The sequence below is a fragment of the Electrona antarctica genome (assembly GCF_951216825.1).
Source record: "Electrona antarctica genome assembly, chromosome: 11".
NCBI classification, from domain to species: domain Eukaryota; kingdom Metazoa; phylum Chordata; class Actinopteri; order Myctophiformes; family Myctophidae; genus Electrona; species Electrona antarctica.
The window spans coordinates 3,779,616-3,796,286 of record NC_136792.1 but is presented as its reverse complement, the minus strand read 5'-3'; the positions used below and the strand labels follow the sequence as shown (position 1 = coordinate 3,796,286).

At 39.9% G+C, this 16,671-nt stretch overlaps 1 protein-coding gene across 1 annotated transcript in view; it reads right to left on the bottom strand.

The window, feature by feature from the left end:
• Positions 1–1,459: 1,459 nt before the first annotated feature.
• Positions 1,460–16,671, bottom strand: part of LOC306931876 (uncharacterized protein) — a 58,362-nt gene continuing 43,150 nt past the window's right edge. Inside the window, exon 3 of the mRNA XM_079513535.1 lies at positions 1,460–1,712. Within this exon, the coding sequence (XP_079369661.1) occupies positions 1,621–1,712 (92 nt within the window). The 3' untranslated portion in view covers positions 1,460–1,620. The remainder of the gene's footprint in view (positions 1,713–16,671) is intronic.

The window sequence follows — 16,671 nt, the reverse complement described above, 5'->3', positions numbered from 1 at the left end:
AAAGTATAGAGGGTATGCACATGCATAAAGCGAATGGCAAATCGAGTGGCAAAGTGAGTAGCAAAGTGAGTTTAACATTGTTTAATGTCATTTAATGCTATCAGATATGACTTTTCTGTGGGTGTATGAGCTGTCAAGGACAGAACGTAGTTTTTTGCCACTCAGTAGGCCTAGGCGTTCTCGCATAACTTCCGGGTATAATGATGATGTCACGTGGGGATCCGCACGTAATTCCGACGGAGAATTAGTCCGAAATGCGGGAGACATTCGCTGCTCCCGTGCTTGCGGTTATGGTTCGGTTAGGGTTTGAGGTAGGTTGACGTTTGTCGGACCAATGACTAGTCTGAACCAAGTACTGCACCCTACTGTTCTTTGTCTATATAGAAGTGTCTATTTGTACGTCTCTAAATGTTTTGATGAATTGAACATGGTGGACCCTGTTGTAAACAAGTGTAATGCTTAATTGGGTCGTCCACTCACAGTTAACAGCCTTTGTATTGAGTTTGTGCTTGAAATGTACTGTAATTCTGCAAACTGTTAATACAATTTTCAATCAATCAATCAATCAAACCCTCTATTGTTAAATATCTGCATTATGCCTACAGTAGGCTACTCCTTGTACATATGGAATGCTGGGTGACATTACATGTTTGTTGTATCATGTTGTTTTTGTTGATTTTCTGCACCTGAACTATTTATGTTCTTGTATGCAATTTTCTCTGTGTGGAACTAAATTGTTAAAATGTGATGGCAGTAGAATATACTACCTATTTTCATAGTTTACCTAATATTTATTTTTTCTACTCTACTAGTTCAACACAGAACTATATAAAATATGATGTAATTCGATGATCAAACTTCCTACAGAGATTGTTTCTCCCCTAATGAGGGGGATGAATACAGTCATGTATGAGGCTTTAAAGTGAACGCGTATTAAAGTTCTCAACGGGCCCAAAAATGAAGGCCCGGCCCGGCCCTAACTGGGTCGGCCTGAAGCTCGGCCCGACTCTAAAAATGATCATAATGTTAGGCCCGAAGCCCAATAAATCCAGACAAAAAAAAAAAAAAAAGAACGCCACTTTAATGCGGCACGCACCGTGGTTCAGTGTGTGTCTGTGTGAGAGTGAGAACGGAGTTCAATGGACTTATCGCCGAAATAAAGGATTTATGTAGCTCACGTTAGACTGTTAATGTTCCATTTACATATCATTCTAATGGATTCCATTTCCAGTGCAAAACGTTTCAACTAACCCCTGGCATATTTCCTAACAGCTTCATCATTAAACAAATGGAGGGGATGCCACTTCCAACATCCATACAGGCTTCGAAAAAATGGGAGAATCTAAAAACTAAATACAAGGGAAAGTTTATACATAACATTTACTTTCTATATTGACCTTTATTCAACTTGAACGCTTGAGTTAACAAATAACACAACATACATAGAAGATGTTGCAGAGATCTCATGTCAGTGTTTGTTGTAGAACCTGAAGGCCGCCCGACCGGCTCTGGGACGGACCAGGGGGAGCAACATGGCTATTTTGGGAGGACATGCATGATGCAATAGGGTCAAAACCATCCGTGACCCCACTGGTCGTCATTGCATCATGCTGGTCCAAGTCAGCTCCCCCTGGTCCAGCGACCCCCACGACACCGCCAGCAACACCTGTACCATCTGAAACACCATCCTCCGTTGACCTCTCCCAACCCGCCTGCAAATGGAAAAAAAGTCAGTTGATGCTGTGCTGGAGGTCCTGATCCAGGAGGCAGAGAAGGAGGAGAAACGGCACGAGGAGCTGATGGGAGAGACGAAACGATTCGTCAACACTTTTGAAAAGATGGTGGATAAGATGTAGCCTTATTATAATGTTTCTTTGTTAAGTGGGACATTTGATATATATATTTTTTTAATTATTATTATTTGCCTAGAATATTGTCTATACATGCATTCATGAATCCACTTGGCTGTCGGTATTGAGAAAATTTGTTTGATAGGGGTTTATATGTGACCATACATTATCTTGAAAATCTTGCCTTATAGGATGTTAATGTATGGTCACATATAGTACTAGCTAGATTCTAAATCTAGAATCTAGCTAAATCTAATATAAATTCTGAATTCTACTAGGAAAAATCTTTGAATGCAGATTGCGGCCCCTAGATGTGTCACAGACTAAATCTTTTTTGGGAGCGTTCTACCCATTGCTGGCTGTCTGAATACAAAAAAAGGGTCATTCAAATTTTGACATATTATTGCTTATAGCAGCTTTAATCCAACCAATGCATTGGAGGGGGAAAAAACAACATTTAACAAAAAATGAGTAACAATTTAGTCATTTCTATGTTATATTGATTGGACATAACAGCAACAGAGTTCAGTCAAACACTGATTCCAAAAGGGAGAACACAAAAAAGAAGTCCTTATGGTCTTGTTTCCATTCAGGCCCAATGCAATCAATTCATAGACATGACATGAAGAATAACAAAAATCACACTTGTGTGAAGTGAGGGGTGCTCTTATCATCATACATCACATTCCATGCTCAGTCAATCAAATCATCACAAATGTCATTCAGGCCAATCACTTTTGGCGTCATCACTTTTTATCGTCAATATGTACATCAGCCAATCAAATCAATGCTATGGGATGATGATCAGCCAATCAAATCATCGTGTTTATGTACACACAAAGACAAAGCTGTCCATAGGGGGAGCTGGCGCCCCTCAACAACAATTCAATATCATCAATAACAACAACATCAAAATATATCATTACAGGAAAGAAATCACTTGTACAAAAAAACACTATAGTACAGAGTGGGGAACACGTTAGGAGGGGGGTGATCACCTGTTTAATTATTTCTTTCCCATGTTCGTATATATACGTACCCCGACGCTAGGGGATGCTATATCCGAAGTCCGTATATATACGTACACCAACGCTAGGGGACGCTATATCCCAGGTCCGTATATATACGTACCCCGACGCTAGGGGACGCTATATCCCAGGTCCGTATATATACGTACACCGACGCTAGGGGCCGCTATATCCCAGGTCCGTATATATACGTACACCGACGCTAGGGGACGCCATATCCCAGGTCCGTATATTTATGCCGACGTATACTCCGTCTATATAATGGTTGAGTGCCAGCGCTACGTTTAACATTGGTCCGGTTCCTATGGCAACGCCCCACCGTTCCAGCTATGGGATTGAAAATACAATACAAACAATTCCTCTCCATTGGGCCTGCTGAAAGGTGGACTTTTTTTTTGCCTGTTTTAAAAGATGTAAGTGATTTTCTTTTAGGGAAGGGGTCAGGGAATTCCACGCCTGGGTGGCTGTGCTGTAGAAGGAGAATTTACCAATATTTGTTTTGAAAAATAGGAGCAGTATAATAATCCATAATATTTTCCCTGTCTATCGACCTCCCTACGAACATACAGCTGTTTACTTTGATCCTCCCAGTGAGCTCATTTATAGTGGACACTTTCTTCTTTTTTATCCCATGCAATGGTGTCTTAGCAAGTCAATTAAACTTTGGTCACACCGTTTAAAGTGGAGTGTAGGCGTGTACGATATAGCTGTATCGAAATATCAATTTTAATTCAAATAAATGGTAAAAGTATATCGACAGCAAAAAAACGTATTGTATCTTTTTGCAATGTACATAATTGGTATGGAATCGTTTTACAATGTAAATAATCAATGTAATCAATACTAAATACTTGTGCATTGTATTTAGTAATTTTAAGAAGAAAAAAGAAGGGTTTAATTACTTTTCCATTCCATATAGCTACAAATTGGTCGATCGTTAAATGTGTGTATTCACTGTGTTCATGTCAAGGCGTGGGTTTGTCCATATGTGTTCAAATACAATGTCCATCTATTTGCCAGAGAATCACTGTGGTTACTTATTTATATCCAGAAAAAACCTCCACTATCCACACATTTCACACATATTTAATATATTTGTTAAATAGTTACTGTATCGATTTCAAATCATTGAATTGAACGTCATAATGAACCAATATCATATCGTCAACTATGTATTGTGATACGTATCTTATCGCTGTTCAAATGTATCGTTACACCCCTATTGGAAAGGTTTTTCTCCAGTGTGGACACGTAGGTGTGTCTTCAGGTGACCTAACTGTCTGAAACTCTTGTCACAATGTTTACATTGATAAGGTTTTTCTCCAGTGTGGACACGTAGGTGTTTCTTCAGGTTATCTAACTGACTGAAACTCTTGTCACAATGTTTACATTGATAAGGTTTTTCTCCAGTGTGGATACGTAGGTGTGTCTTCAGGGTAGCTGACTTTCTGAAACTCGTGTTACAATGTTTACATTGATAAGGTTTTTCTCCAGTGTGGACACGCTGGTGTTTCTCCAGGTTATCAGACTGACTGAAACTCTTGTCACAATGTTTACATTGATATGGTTTTTCTCCAGTGTGGACATGCTGGTGTGTCTTCAGGTGACATGCGTGACTATAACTCTTGTCACAATGTTTACATTGATAAGGTTTTTCTCCAGTGTGGACACGTAGGTGTGCCTTCAGGTGACCTAACTGTCTGAAACTCTTGTCACAATGTTTACATTGATAAGGTTTTTCTCCAGTGTGGACACGAAGGTGTTTCTTCAGGTTATCTGACTGACTGAAACTCTTGTCACAATGTTTACATTGATAAGGTTTTTCTCCAGTGTGGATACACTGGTGTATCTTCAGGTTATCTGACTGTCTGAAACTCTTGTCACAATGTTTACATTGATATGTTTTTTCTCCAGTGTGGATACACTGGTGTATCTTCAGGGTATATGACTGACTGAAACTCTTGTCACAATGTTTACATTGATAAGGTTTTTCTCCAGTGTGGATACGCTGGTGTGTCTTCAGGGTACCTGACTGTCTGAAACTCTTGTCACAATGTTTACATTGAAAAGGTTTTTCTCCAGTGTGGACATGCTGGTGTGTCTTCAGGTGACTATAACGCTTGTAACGCTTGTCACAATGTTTACATTGATACGGTTTTTCTCCAGTGTGGACACGAAGGTGTGTCTTCAGGTTACCTGCCTGGCTGAAACTCTTGTTACAATATATACATTTAAATGTTTTTTCTCCAGTGTGGACACGAAGGTGTGTCTTCAGGTTACCTGCCTGGCTGAAACTCTTGTTACAATATATACATTTAAATATTTTTTCTCCAGTGTGGACACGAATGTGTGTTTTCAGAGAAGATGATGAGGTACAACTCCTGTCACAATGTTTACATTGGAAACGTTTTTCTTCTTCTTCATCATTATTTTCATCGTCACATTTCACTGCTAGTAATGTCGACGTTGACCCAACAGGTTCCTCTGGTCTTTGAAGTAGTTCCTCTTTAAGTTCCTCCTGTTCTTCTTTAATGTGTGGAGGCTCTGGTTCCTCCTGGAGCAGACTGGGGCTCCTCTCCTGTTTAGAAGAAAACTCCTCTTTACACACAACCATGTGCAGGATGTCTAGGAGCAGAAACATAACATGATGGTCAACACTGGATTCCTAAAATGTAAATCTATTTTTCTTCCATGTTCCATGTACAAAATGAGCTATTACCTACCAAGATAAGATTGACTAAACCGTTATTAACTACAGGTTACTACAGTTCTGAAAGTTTTAGCAAGTTTTTAGCAAAATACAAGTTACTTGAAGTCATGTATTTAGTTACTTTAACACCAAAATGAATAATGATGTTACAGCAAATATTTCATTTGAATCATGAAATTCTGAAACAATTTAAAGCAGATATAACATGCATTTTAAAACTGTTTTCAATATTTAATATCATATTTTCTATGTCCCTCAAACTTAATATCATATTTTCTATGTCCCTCAAACTTATTTCTAATGGTTTGAGCCTCAATCACCACTCTGATATAACCAGTCCTTGTCATTTCTTTCTGGACTTTGAAAGCAGTTTTAGCTGCAATACCACAATGTCCTGAGGTGGTGCAAGGAAGCTTTGAGAAGGAAGATAAGTGGTCACGTGACCATGACACTTTCATGGACACTTTCATGGGAGCCAAACTACACCCAGAAGTTGCAGAATGCACTGGAGTCAATAGGCCTATCTCACAGCATTTCCCCACCCCCTTCCCACGCGCCCTTTTGGAGCTAATGCGTTTTTTTTTCTCCCTGCGGTCCAGGTAGTTTCACAAGCCACAAACTACCGTTTTGTAAAGGTAAGGTTTATTCTACTTATTTGAGTTGTTATACCATTGTGTTTTCTTCATATTATTATCAGTCTTTGACATTTAGGAAATGTACTTAGATTCTCCAGAGAAAAAAAAGTGTAAATGCCTAATGTTAAATGACACCACTACCTACCGGAAGGGGGTGTGGAAGGGGGGCTGTGAGATAGGCCTATAAGTGACCAGCTCATGAACAAACTACTACAAATTATTTATGAATGACTGAGACCTTTTGTAAAGTAATCACTTCTGGAAAATAACAGAAGACATGTAACACATTATTGTCTGCTGTGTTGCTTTTCGATGTGTACACTGTGTATTTTTATAGAGGTATGGTATCTAAAGAGAACAAAGTACCTTTCTGAACGTACCAAGTATCGCGAGACTTCCCACCGCTTCCCGTCTGGCAGCCAAATATCGCGATACTTCGGAGCCGATATCGGCTGCTGTTAAGATCCACAGATGAAATTATACAATGTCAACAAAGTGGAAATGCAAATTTGGAACGGAAGACTGAAGAGGTGGAATTATACAAAGTAGGGTGACATTGATGACATCACGATGAGGACAAAATCAGTTTAGCTGTTCCTGAGAGCAATTTCCATTAAAGCACCCATATTGATATGAAAGCCTGATTGTTGTTGTGGGGATAGAAAACACATGTGGGAGCCCCAAAAAAAGGAAATAAATTGAAAAAGTTGAATTTTATTTTATAGGTCCTAAATTATACTTCACACCCAAGCTCTAATTTGGAAGCAAACTATGTTATGTTATGTTATGAAACATAAGCACTTCTGACAATGAAAGCTTGAAATGCGGACCGATATAAGCTTAACAATCTATGTAAAAAGATTCCCCTGCATAGCTCTGTACGTCTGTAAATGGGTCTGTGAGTCGGTCTGCCTATGTGTCTGGGTGTCTGTAAATGGGTCTGTGAATGTCTGCCTGTGTGTCTGTGCATCTGTAAAGGTGTCTGTGAGTCTGTGAATCTGTGTGTCTGTGAATCTGTAAATGGGTCTGTGAGTCTGTCTGCCTGTGTGTCTGTGCATCTGTAAAGGTGTCTTTGAGTCTGCCTCTGTAGTGACCAAATCTCACAAACTACTGTAGTGACCAAATCTCACAAACTACTGTAGCGATCAAATCTCACAAACTACTGTAGCGATCAAATCTCACAAACTACTGTGGTGATCAAATCTCACAAACTACTGGAGCGATCAGCGCCAAATGTCTTGTTCACGCTGCCAGTCGGCCAAGCAAGTATTTTTCCACACTTGATAGAAATTGCGTTGCACATAATGGTAATGTTTCAGTTTTGTAAAGAGTAAGGGGACGTTCACACCTAAGACACAGCTGTCTTCTCAGTGTCTCTTGTGTCTTCTGTATGTAGCAAGCTCGCAATTCATTTTCAATGGGAGTCACATGGTTTGACGAGACAGCCTTGTTGCATGGCTGTCTTCTTCCCTCCCTCCTCATGCAACAAGGCTGTCTCGTCAAACCACGTGACTCCCATTGAAAATGAATTGCAAGCTTGCGACACACAGAAGACACAGAGGAGACAGCTGTGTCTTAAGTGTGAACAGCCCCTAAGAAAGTGCAGACGCTAAGTTTGCAAATACTTGTTTGAAAAATGCTAACCACTTAAACACTCTATACTTAGTGAACTAATCCTCTGTACTTAAACACTCTATACTACTCTGTACTTAAATACTCAACCACACAACACACAGACAGAGATACCAAGTCAAACTGAATTTGTACAATTTATAATACTATGTTTTGGCTTGCAGCGAGCCCACATTGTTTCTTCAGGAACAATATTTTCCTACAGAACAGAAAATATTAAAGGACCTATACCATAACATTTTTTTTTTTTCATTTCTTTGGTGTTTTTGGGGCTCCCTTGTGTGTTTTCTATCCCCACAAATAACTAATTTTGAACAATCAGGCTTTCATATCATATGGGTGCTTTAATGGAAATTGCTCTCAGGAACAGCTCAACTGATTTTGTCCTCATCGTGATGTCATCAATGTCACCCTACTTTGAATAATTCCTCCTCTTCTTCAGTCTTCAGTTCCAAATTTGTATTTCCACTTTGTTTACAATGTCCACCATTGTTGATTTTCCAAGCTGGCATGGAATGGAAACACGCCTGGTTTTATCTAGCGTCAGTATTATAATGACTCACATATTAAATAATCTGCATATCAGCACCCCCACCACCTCAGGACATTGTGGTTTTGCAGCTAAAACTGCTTTCAAAGTCCAGAAAGAAAAGACAAGGACTGGTTATATCAGAGTGGTGATTGAGGCTCAAACCATTAGAAATAACTTTGAGGGACATAGACAATGTGATATTAAATATTAAACAGTTTTAAAATGCATGTTATTTGCGCTTTAAAGAAAGGCATGAAACTTACTGAGGTGTGGGTAGTCTTCAGCTTCCTGTTTAATAGAAACATCTTCAGCTTCCTGTTTAATAGAAACATCTTCAGCTTCCTGTTTAATAGAAACATCTTCAGCTTCCTGTTTAATAGAAACATATTCAGCTTCCTGTCTAATAGAAACGTCTTCAGCTTCCTGTTTAATAGAAACGTCTTCAGCTTCCTGTTTAATAGAAACATCTTCAGCTTCCTGTTTAATAGAAACATCTTCAGCTTCCTGTTTAATAGAAACATCTTCAGCTTCCTGTTTAATAGAAACATCTTCAGCTTCCTGTTTAATAGAAACGTCTTCAGCTTCCTGTTTAATAGAAACATGTTCAGCTTCCTGTTTAATAGAAACGTCTTCAGCTTCCTGTTTAATAGAAACGTCTTCAGCTTCCTGTTTAATAGAAACATCTTCAGCTTCCTGTTTAATAGAAACGTCTTCAGCTTCCTGTTTAATAGAAACTTCTTCAGCTTCCTGTTTAATAGAAACGTCCCTGGTTGAGTCTGGAGAGTTCATCTTCACCTGGGAGTGATGCATCATGGGTATTGCAGTTCTTACGAGTCTGGAGAGTTCATCTTCACCTGTAGTCTGGAGTCCGGTCTGAAATCAAGTGAATAAGGAAGGACTTTAATAACTGGAGACCTATAGTCCGGCAGCCGGGGGTGTGGAGTGGGATATTTGTTATATATAGGTTTTTTTTATTGGCCTAAAATATTGCCTATATACTTAAATTAATATAATTAATCCACTTGCTGACCGGCTGTCGGAATTGAGCAACTTATTTGTGACTCTTTTTGATACAGAGACAGTCATGGCGGCAAGACTAACTAACTAGATTAACTAGCCACTATATTTCCACATTCACCCCAGAGGGCCACTATATTTCCACACTCACTCCAGAGGGCCACTATATTTCCACACTCACCCCAGAGGGCCACTATATTTCCACACTCACTCCAGAGGGCCACTATATTTCCATACTCTCCCCATAGGGCCACTACATTTCCACACTCACCCCAGAGGGCCAGCCATATGGCATATTACTGTTGTAGCAAAAATATCCGATCTACAAGCTCAAAACTTGTAGAGCTTGTAGATCAGCTATTTTTGCTATTATTGTCTCCACCAGGCCGAAGGCATGGGGAGAGAGTATGTTTTGCACTCCGTCCGTGTGTGTGTGTGTCCTTCCTTCCTTCCGTCCTTCCGTCCGTCCGTTATCAGCTAATCTCCGGTACCGTTGGCCCGATCCATGCCAAACTGTGCACACACACTCCATGGATGCCAACGATGAACCTCTGCCCCAAATATTCCTCAACGGCCTGTTATAGCGCCACCATGAGGCCGATTTAGGCAAAACACATTTCTGTAGATTACCCATACACATTTTATCCATACATCACAAACTTCGGTATACACTATCTACATAGTCATGTGATCAACACGGATTTGCACCATTTCCCATCTTCCATCCTGATTGGCTAATATTGGCTTCCAAAGCTCACATGAATGGTCCGTTTCGAACAAAATGCCACAAATCACAAAAACAGTGTGCAATTTCCGTGAAATTACACACGCACATTTCCACTAGGCCGAGGACGACATGCCACTCATTATTTTCCAAATCAGCCTCATGGTGGCGCTATAACATGCCAATTCCTGTTTTTAGCTATAACTGCATCAATCTGTATACAACTTATGTATGCGCACTCCCTAGAGGCCATGGAAAAACATTTTCCCTGCATCCCTCCACATCTGCCGGTTATAGCGCCACCATGAGGCCGATTTCTGCTAAACACATTGCTTAGTCGCACAGATTTCATCCAAATCTCACGCAAATCGGTACTCTGTAGTCATGTGATCAAGACGAGTCTGTTGGATTTCTCAGATTCTACACTGATTGGCTAACATTGCCTTCCAAAGTTTTCAGGAGTGGCCTGTTTCGTTCAAAATGCTGCACATGTCCTGCTCATCCAGAATTCTATCCTCAGAGATGCTATGAGTGATCTGGCTCTGCATTTCCTCAACAAAATGAAGAAAATTGTTGCAAAAAACAAACAAACAAAAAAACATGTTTATATTACTCCTAAACATTTTGCCAAACATCACACACAGTCCTATCCTCCTGGTGGAGACCTGTACCCAGGGCACTTTTTCTAGTTGGAATTGAAATCCTGAGCTATATACAGCTTTTGTCCCAACACGTCACAATATGCAGGGGTTAAAGCAAGAAAAAAACGGAAGACGGAAAACGATTTTCAGACCCAACGCATACATTATTTGAGTGTGAATGGAAGCTTGGTAGTTTGGACTTTGGAGAGATCTCTTGACTAGTAGCAATTAAGTATATGCTGCGTTTTGATGACTTAATGTCATTCACACCGTGGCCATGGCTTCATACACCCCCCACCCCTCTTATTAAATGTTTTTGCAGATTCGCACTGATCTCAATAAATGGCCAATATGAAGTCCTCAAGACGGAAATCCGTCCACAGGACGGAGAACTTTAAATGAAGGGAGAAATTAGGTGAAATAGAGACACACGGGGACTACATATTTCACGCCCCCAAATGAGACAGCGTCCCCACTTCTGGTCCGTTAGAACGGTGTACTGCAGGCCAGCCCATAGAAGTCCATTGAAATTCAACTGTAGTAAGCCTACTTTTAAAATAATATGAAATGAACTAATTTGAATAAAAATATGTTTCCAAATGTATGAAGTGTCTTTGTCAACATATATTGTTGTTTTCTCAATAGAGGATGTATTTCACATTTAATTTACCACTTGAATGTTACCCATAATGTTAACAGAGCAGAGGGGAGACGGCAGACGTCACTGCCGTCACTGCCTTTACGAGGCTACGAGCGCCGACGTTGAAGAGTGGAATTCTCAATAATACATCCCGATTCCGACTGACTTTGTTATTCATGTCTATATTTTTAACATGTCACAGGCTTACTAATATGTTCTACCTACCACCAACGGTGTGTTTTACTGTTGTCAACTTGTTGTATAATTAACTTGGCTGAATAGTTGCATTTTCAACTACCTATAGTGAATTCTCCAGATGAGTATTAATAATTAGTCTTGCAAGATGCTGTTTAGATAATTTCCCACAAATACATAGCATATAAAACAAAACACAACAAATATATCTGGGTATTGAAAACCTCAAGGGATGCGACCGTGACGTATATACCGTGCGACCCCTTTAACTTGAGATTTACAATGCTAGCACTTTTGAATCTCTGATGGAGTATATTATAGTACATTGTGGGTTGTATATTCAGATGGCAGGTAGGCTATGTGACATTGAAAAGGACAAATCAAACATATGGGAAACTTTATTAGAACACAAAAAAAATCGCTACAGCCTCAGTAATGGACCAGTGAAATTAGGGTATTTTATGATGCCTCTCATAGGGATTGCATTGACAGCTGCAGTACACCATTGAAACGGGCCAGAAGTGGGGCCGCTGTCTCATTTGGGGGCGTGAAATTTGTAGTCCCCGTGTGTCTCTATGTCTGCCAAATATGACGTAAATGTAACCAACCAATCACATCAATTCAGTTATAATGACATGATGTATGATGAATGATGATAAGAGCACTTCACACGGGTGTGATTTTTTTTGCTATTTTTCAACTGGAATCCTGAATAGTAATCAAATGCCTCTAATTATAGGTTGTATGTTAACGTTATAAATAGGGCCGGGACTTTAACGCGTTCATTACGATTCATTAACTACAGAAAAATGTACGCGTTAAAAAAATTAACGCAATTAATCGCACTCCTGTTTTCACACCGGAACGTTTCTCACAGGACGAGTTTCAGGGCAGGCAGTCGGACCGCTATAAACGGCGCACCAAACAGCCTCCAATCCATTGCGTGCGGTCAGTCAGACAGACAACAACACACCACCATTCTCAAAGGAATGAAGAAGCCGCTTATCGCCTTTGCCCCGTAAATGGGACGTTTAGATTTATCGATAACAGCTCGGTTGTATGCAATAGTGGAGGGGAAGGTTCGATATATGGGGCTGCTACCTCCTTTATAGCTCTATGGCTGCTACACTAACGTTAGCTTCCATGCTAGCTGCTTCAACAACCTGGAAGCTTGAGCGATGCGCTGCAGTGCTTTGGCTTTCACCACATTAATGACAGCACGAAGCTGTCGTGATGCAAAACATACTCAGCAAGCGTGGATGTCGACACAAGTCCAGCCACACATGGAACCTCTCCTTCTGATATGTAGAGCTACATTATAGCGGAGTGACGTTCCATATGGGGCCAATGTTAGTGCGACTCAAGCTATGAGTTGAACCCACGTCCAAGTCCAACCCACACTCGACCAGACAAAACGGTTATGGCCTATAACTAAAATGTTGGTATTGATAAATCAACAGTGATGTTTTCTAATTGCCATGTTTCCACTGTTCTGGAATTGCTGAAACGCTCATAGGGTTGTGAACATGCGCAGTCTAGCACTGCTGCTGCTGAAAGCGTGCACGGTGCACATACCATAGACGGCCGCTAGGGGGAGCCATGGTACAGTGTAATACAGTGGAACAGCTATATGATCTCATCAAAGTCTAACTTCACTGAATCATTTTAAATATAAACTTATAATATAGAAACCATTTGATGGATCAAATATAACAGTTCAAAATGTCTTCAACTCTTACACCCACACACATAGGCCTACACTTATTTTTTTCTACCAATTACTTACTTACTACGGTCTGTGTATTCATTGTTGTATTATTTATGATGCCACTTTGTTACTTTGTTAGATTTGTATGATTTATTTGTATGTTTGTAGTTAAATGCAGTGAGATTAACCTTATAAACCCCACTGGGTTTTCTAAATCTCACCTGCACAACCCTACAATATGTTGTTAGAAATGTGTTGATTTAAAACGTGTAAATGAAAATTGAAAAATAATATTCCTAATGCATCATAGCAAATACAATATAGCCTTACCAATATAATCCTTTATTCTTACTTCAGCTAATCCAGCTCTTTCAATTCCCAAATAGGCCTACCGGTATATGCTCTACTGCAGTGGTTCTCAACCAGTGGTCCTTGAGGGGGTTCCAGGTGGTCCCCAGATAAATGATGGAGAGTTGGTAACCAAATGGACCCTTATTAGAATATAACAATTGTATATCTTTAACTCTTGAGAGTGTAAAATGAAACAAAATGGACCATTACGCGTCCATTTTGGTTTTATTTTACGCTCTCAAAAGTTAAAGTATAGAGGTTATGCACATGCATAAAGCGAGTGGCAAATCGAGTGGCAAAGTGAGTTTAACATTGTTTAATGTCATTTAATGCTATCAGATATGACTTTTCTGTGTGGGTGTATGAGCTGTCAAAGACAGAACGTAGTTTTTTTCCACTCAGTAGGCCTAGGCGTTCTCGCATAACTTCCGGGTATAATGATGATGTCACGTGGGGATCCGCACGTAATTCCGACGGAGCATTCGTCCGAAATGCGGGAGACATTCGCTGCTCCCGTGCTTGCGGTTATGGTTCGGTTAGGGTTTGAGGTAGGTTGTCATTTGTCGGACCAATGACTAGTCTGAACCAAGTATACTGCACCCTACCCTCTATTGTTAAATATCTGCATTAGGCCTACAGTACTCCTTGTACATATAAAATGCTGGGTGACATTACATGCTTGTTGTATCATGTTGTTTTTGTTGATGTAACTTTTCTGCACCTGAACTATTTATGTTCTTGTATGCAATTGTTTCTGTGTGGAACTAAATTGTTAAAATGTGATGGTAGTAGAATATACTACCTATTTTAATAGTTTACCTGATATTTCTACTTTTTTCTACTCTACTAGTTCAACACAGAACTATATAAAATATGATGTAATTGGATGATCAGACTTCCTACAGAGATTGTTTCTCCCCTAATGAGGGGGATGAATACAGTCATGTATGAGGCTTTAAAGTTCTCAACGGGCCCAAAAATTAAGGCCCGGCCCGGCCCTAACTGGGTCGGCCTGAAGCTCGGCCCGACTCTAAAAATGATCATAATGTTAGGCCCGAAGCCCAATAAATCCAGACAAAAAAAAAAAAAAAAAGAACGCCACTTTAATGCAGCACGCACCGTGGTTCAGTGTGTGTCTGTGTGAGAGTGAGAACGGAGTTCAATGGACTTATCGCTGAAATAAAGGATTTATGTAGCTCACGTTAGACTGTTAATGTTCCATTTCCATATCATTCTAATGGATTCCATTTCCAGTGCAAAACGTTTCAACTAACCCCTGGCATATTTCCTAACAGCTTCATCATTAAACAAATGGAGGGGATGCCACTTCCAACATCCAAACAGGCTTCGAAAAAATGGGAGAATCTAAAAACTAAATACAAGGTAAAGTTTATACATAACATTTACTTTCTATATTGACCTTTATTCAACTTGAACGCTTGAGTTAACAAATAACACAACATAAATAGAAGATGTTGCAGAGATCTCATGTCAGTGTTTGTTGTAGAACCTGAAGGCCGCCCGACCGGCTCTGGGACGGACCAGGGGGAGCAACATGGCTATTTTGGGAGGACATGCATGATGCAATAGGGTCAAAACCATCCGTGACCCCACTGGTCGTCATTGCATCATGCTGGTCCAAGTCAGCTCCCCCTGGTCCAGCAACACCTGTACCATCTGAAACACCATCCTCCGTTGACCTCTCCCCCCCGCCTGCAAAGGGAAAAAAAGTCAGTTGATGCTGTGCTGGAGGTCCTGATCCAGGAGGCAGAGAAGGAGGAGAAACGGCACGAGGAGCTGATGGGAGAGACGAAACGATTCGTCAACACTTTTGAAAAGATGGTGGATAAGATGTAGCCTTATTATAATGTTTCTTTGTTAAGTGGGACATTTGATATATATATTATTTTAATTATTATTATTTGCCTAGAATATTGTCTATACATGCATTCATGAATCCACTTGGCTGTCGGTATTGAGAAAATTAGTTTGATAGGGGTTTATATGTGACCATACATTATCTTGAAAATCTTGCCTTATAGGATGTTAATGTATGGTCACATATACTAGCTAGATTCTAAATCTAGAATCTAGCTAAATCTAATCTAAATTCTACTAGGAAAAATCTTTGAATGCAGATTGCGGCCCCTAGATGTGTCACAGACTAAATCTTTTTTGGGATCGTTCTACCCATTGCTGGCTGTCTGAATACAAAAAAAAGGGCCATTCAAATTTTGACATATTATTGCTTATAGCAGCTTTAATCCAACCAATGCATTGGAGGGGAAAAAAACAACATTTAAAAAAAAATTAGTAACAATTTAGTCATTTCTATGTTATATTGATTGGACATAACAGCAACAGAGTTCAGTCAAACACTGATTCCAAAAGGGAGAACACAGAAAAAAAGTCCTTATGGTCTTATTCAGGCCCAATGCAATCAATTCATAGACATGACATGAAGAATAACAAAAATCACACTTGTGTGAAGTGAGGGGTGCTCTTATCATCATACATCACATTCCATGCTCAGTCAATCAAATCATCACAAATGTCATTCAGGCCAATCACTTTTGGCGTCATCACTTTTTATCCTCAATATGTACATCAGCCAATCAAATCAATGCTATGGGATGATGATCAGCCAATCAAATCATCGTGTTTGTGTACACACAAAGACAAAGCTGGCCTAGGGGGGGCTGGCGCCCCTCAACAACAATTCAATATCATCAATAACAACAACATCAAAATATATCATTACAGGAAAGAAATCACTAATTATGTACAAAAATGTTTAATGTTTAATTCTTTCTTTCCCATGTCCGTATATATACGTACCCCGACGCTAGGGGACGCTATATCCCAGATCTGTATATATATACGTACGCCAACGTATACTCCGTCTATATAATGGTTGAGTCCCAGCGCTGCGTTTAACATTGGTCCGGTTCCTATGGCAACGCCCCACCGTTCCAGCTATGGGATTGAAAATATAATCACGGTGTAAA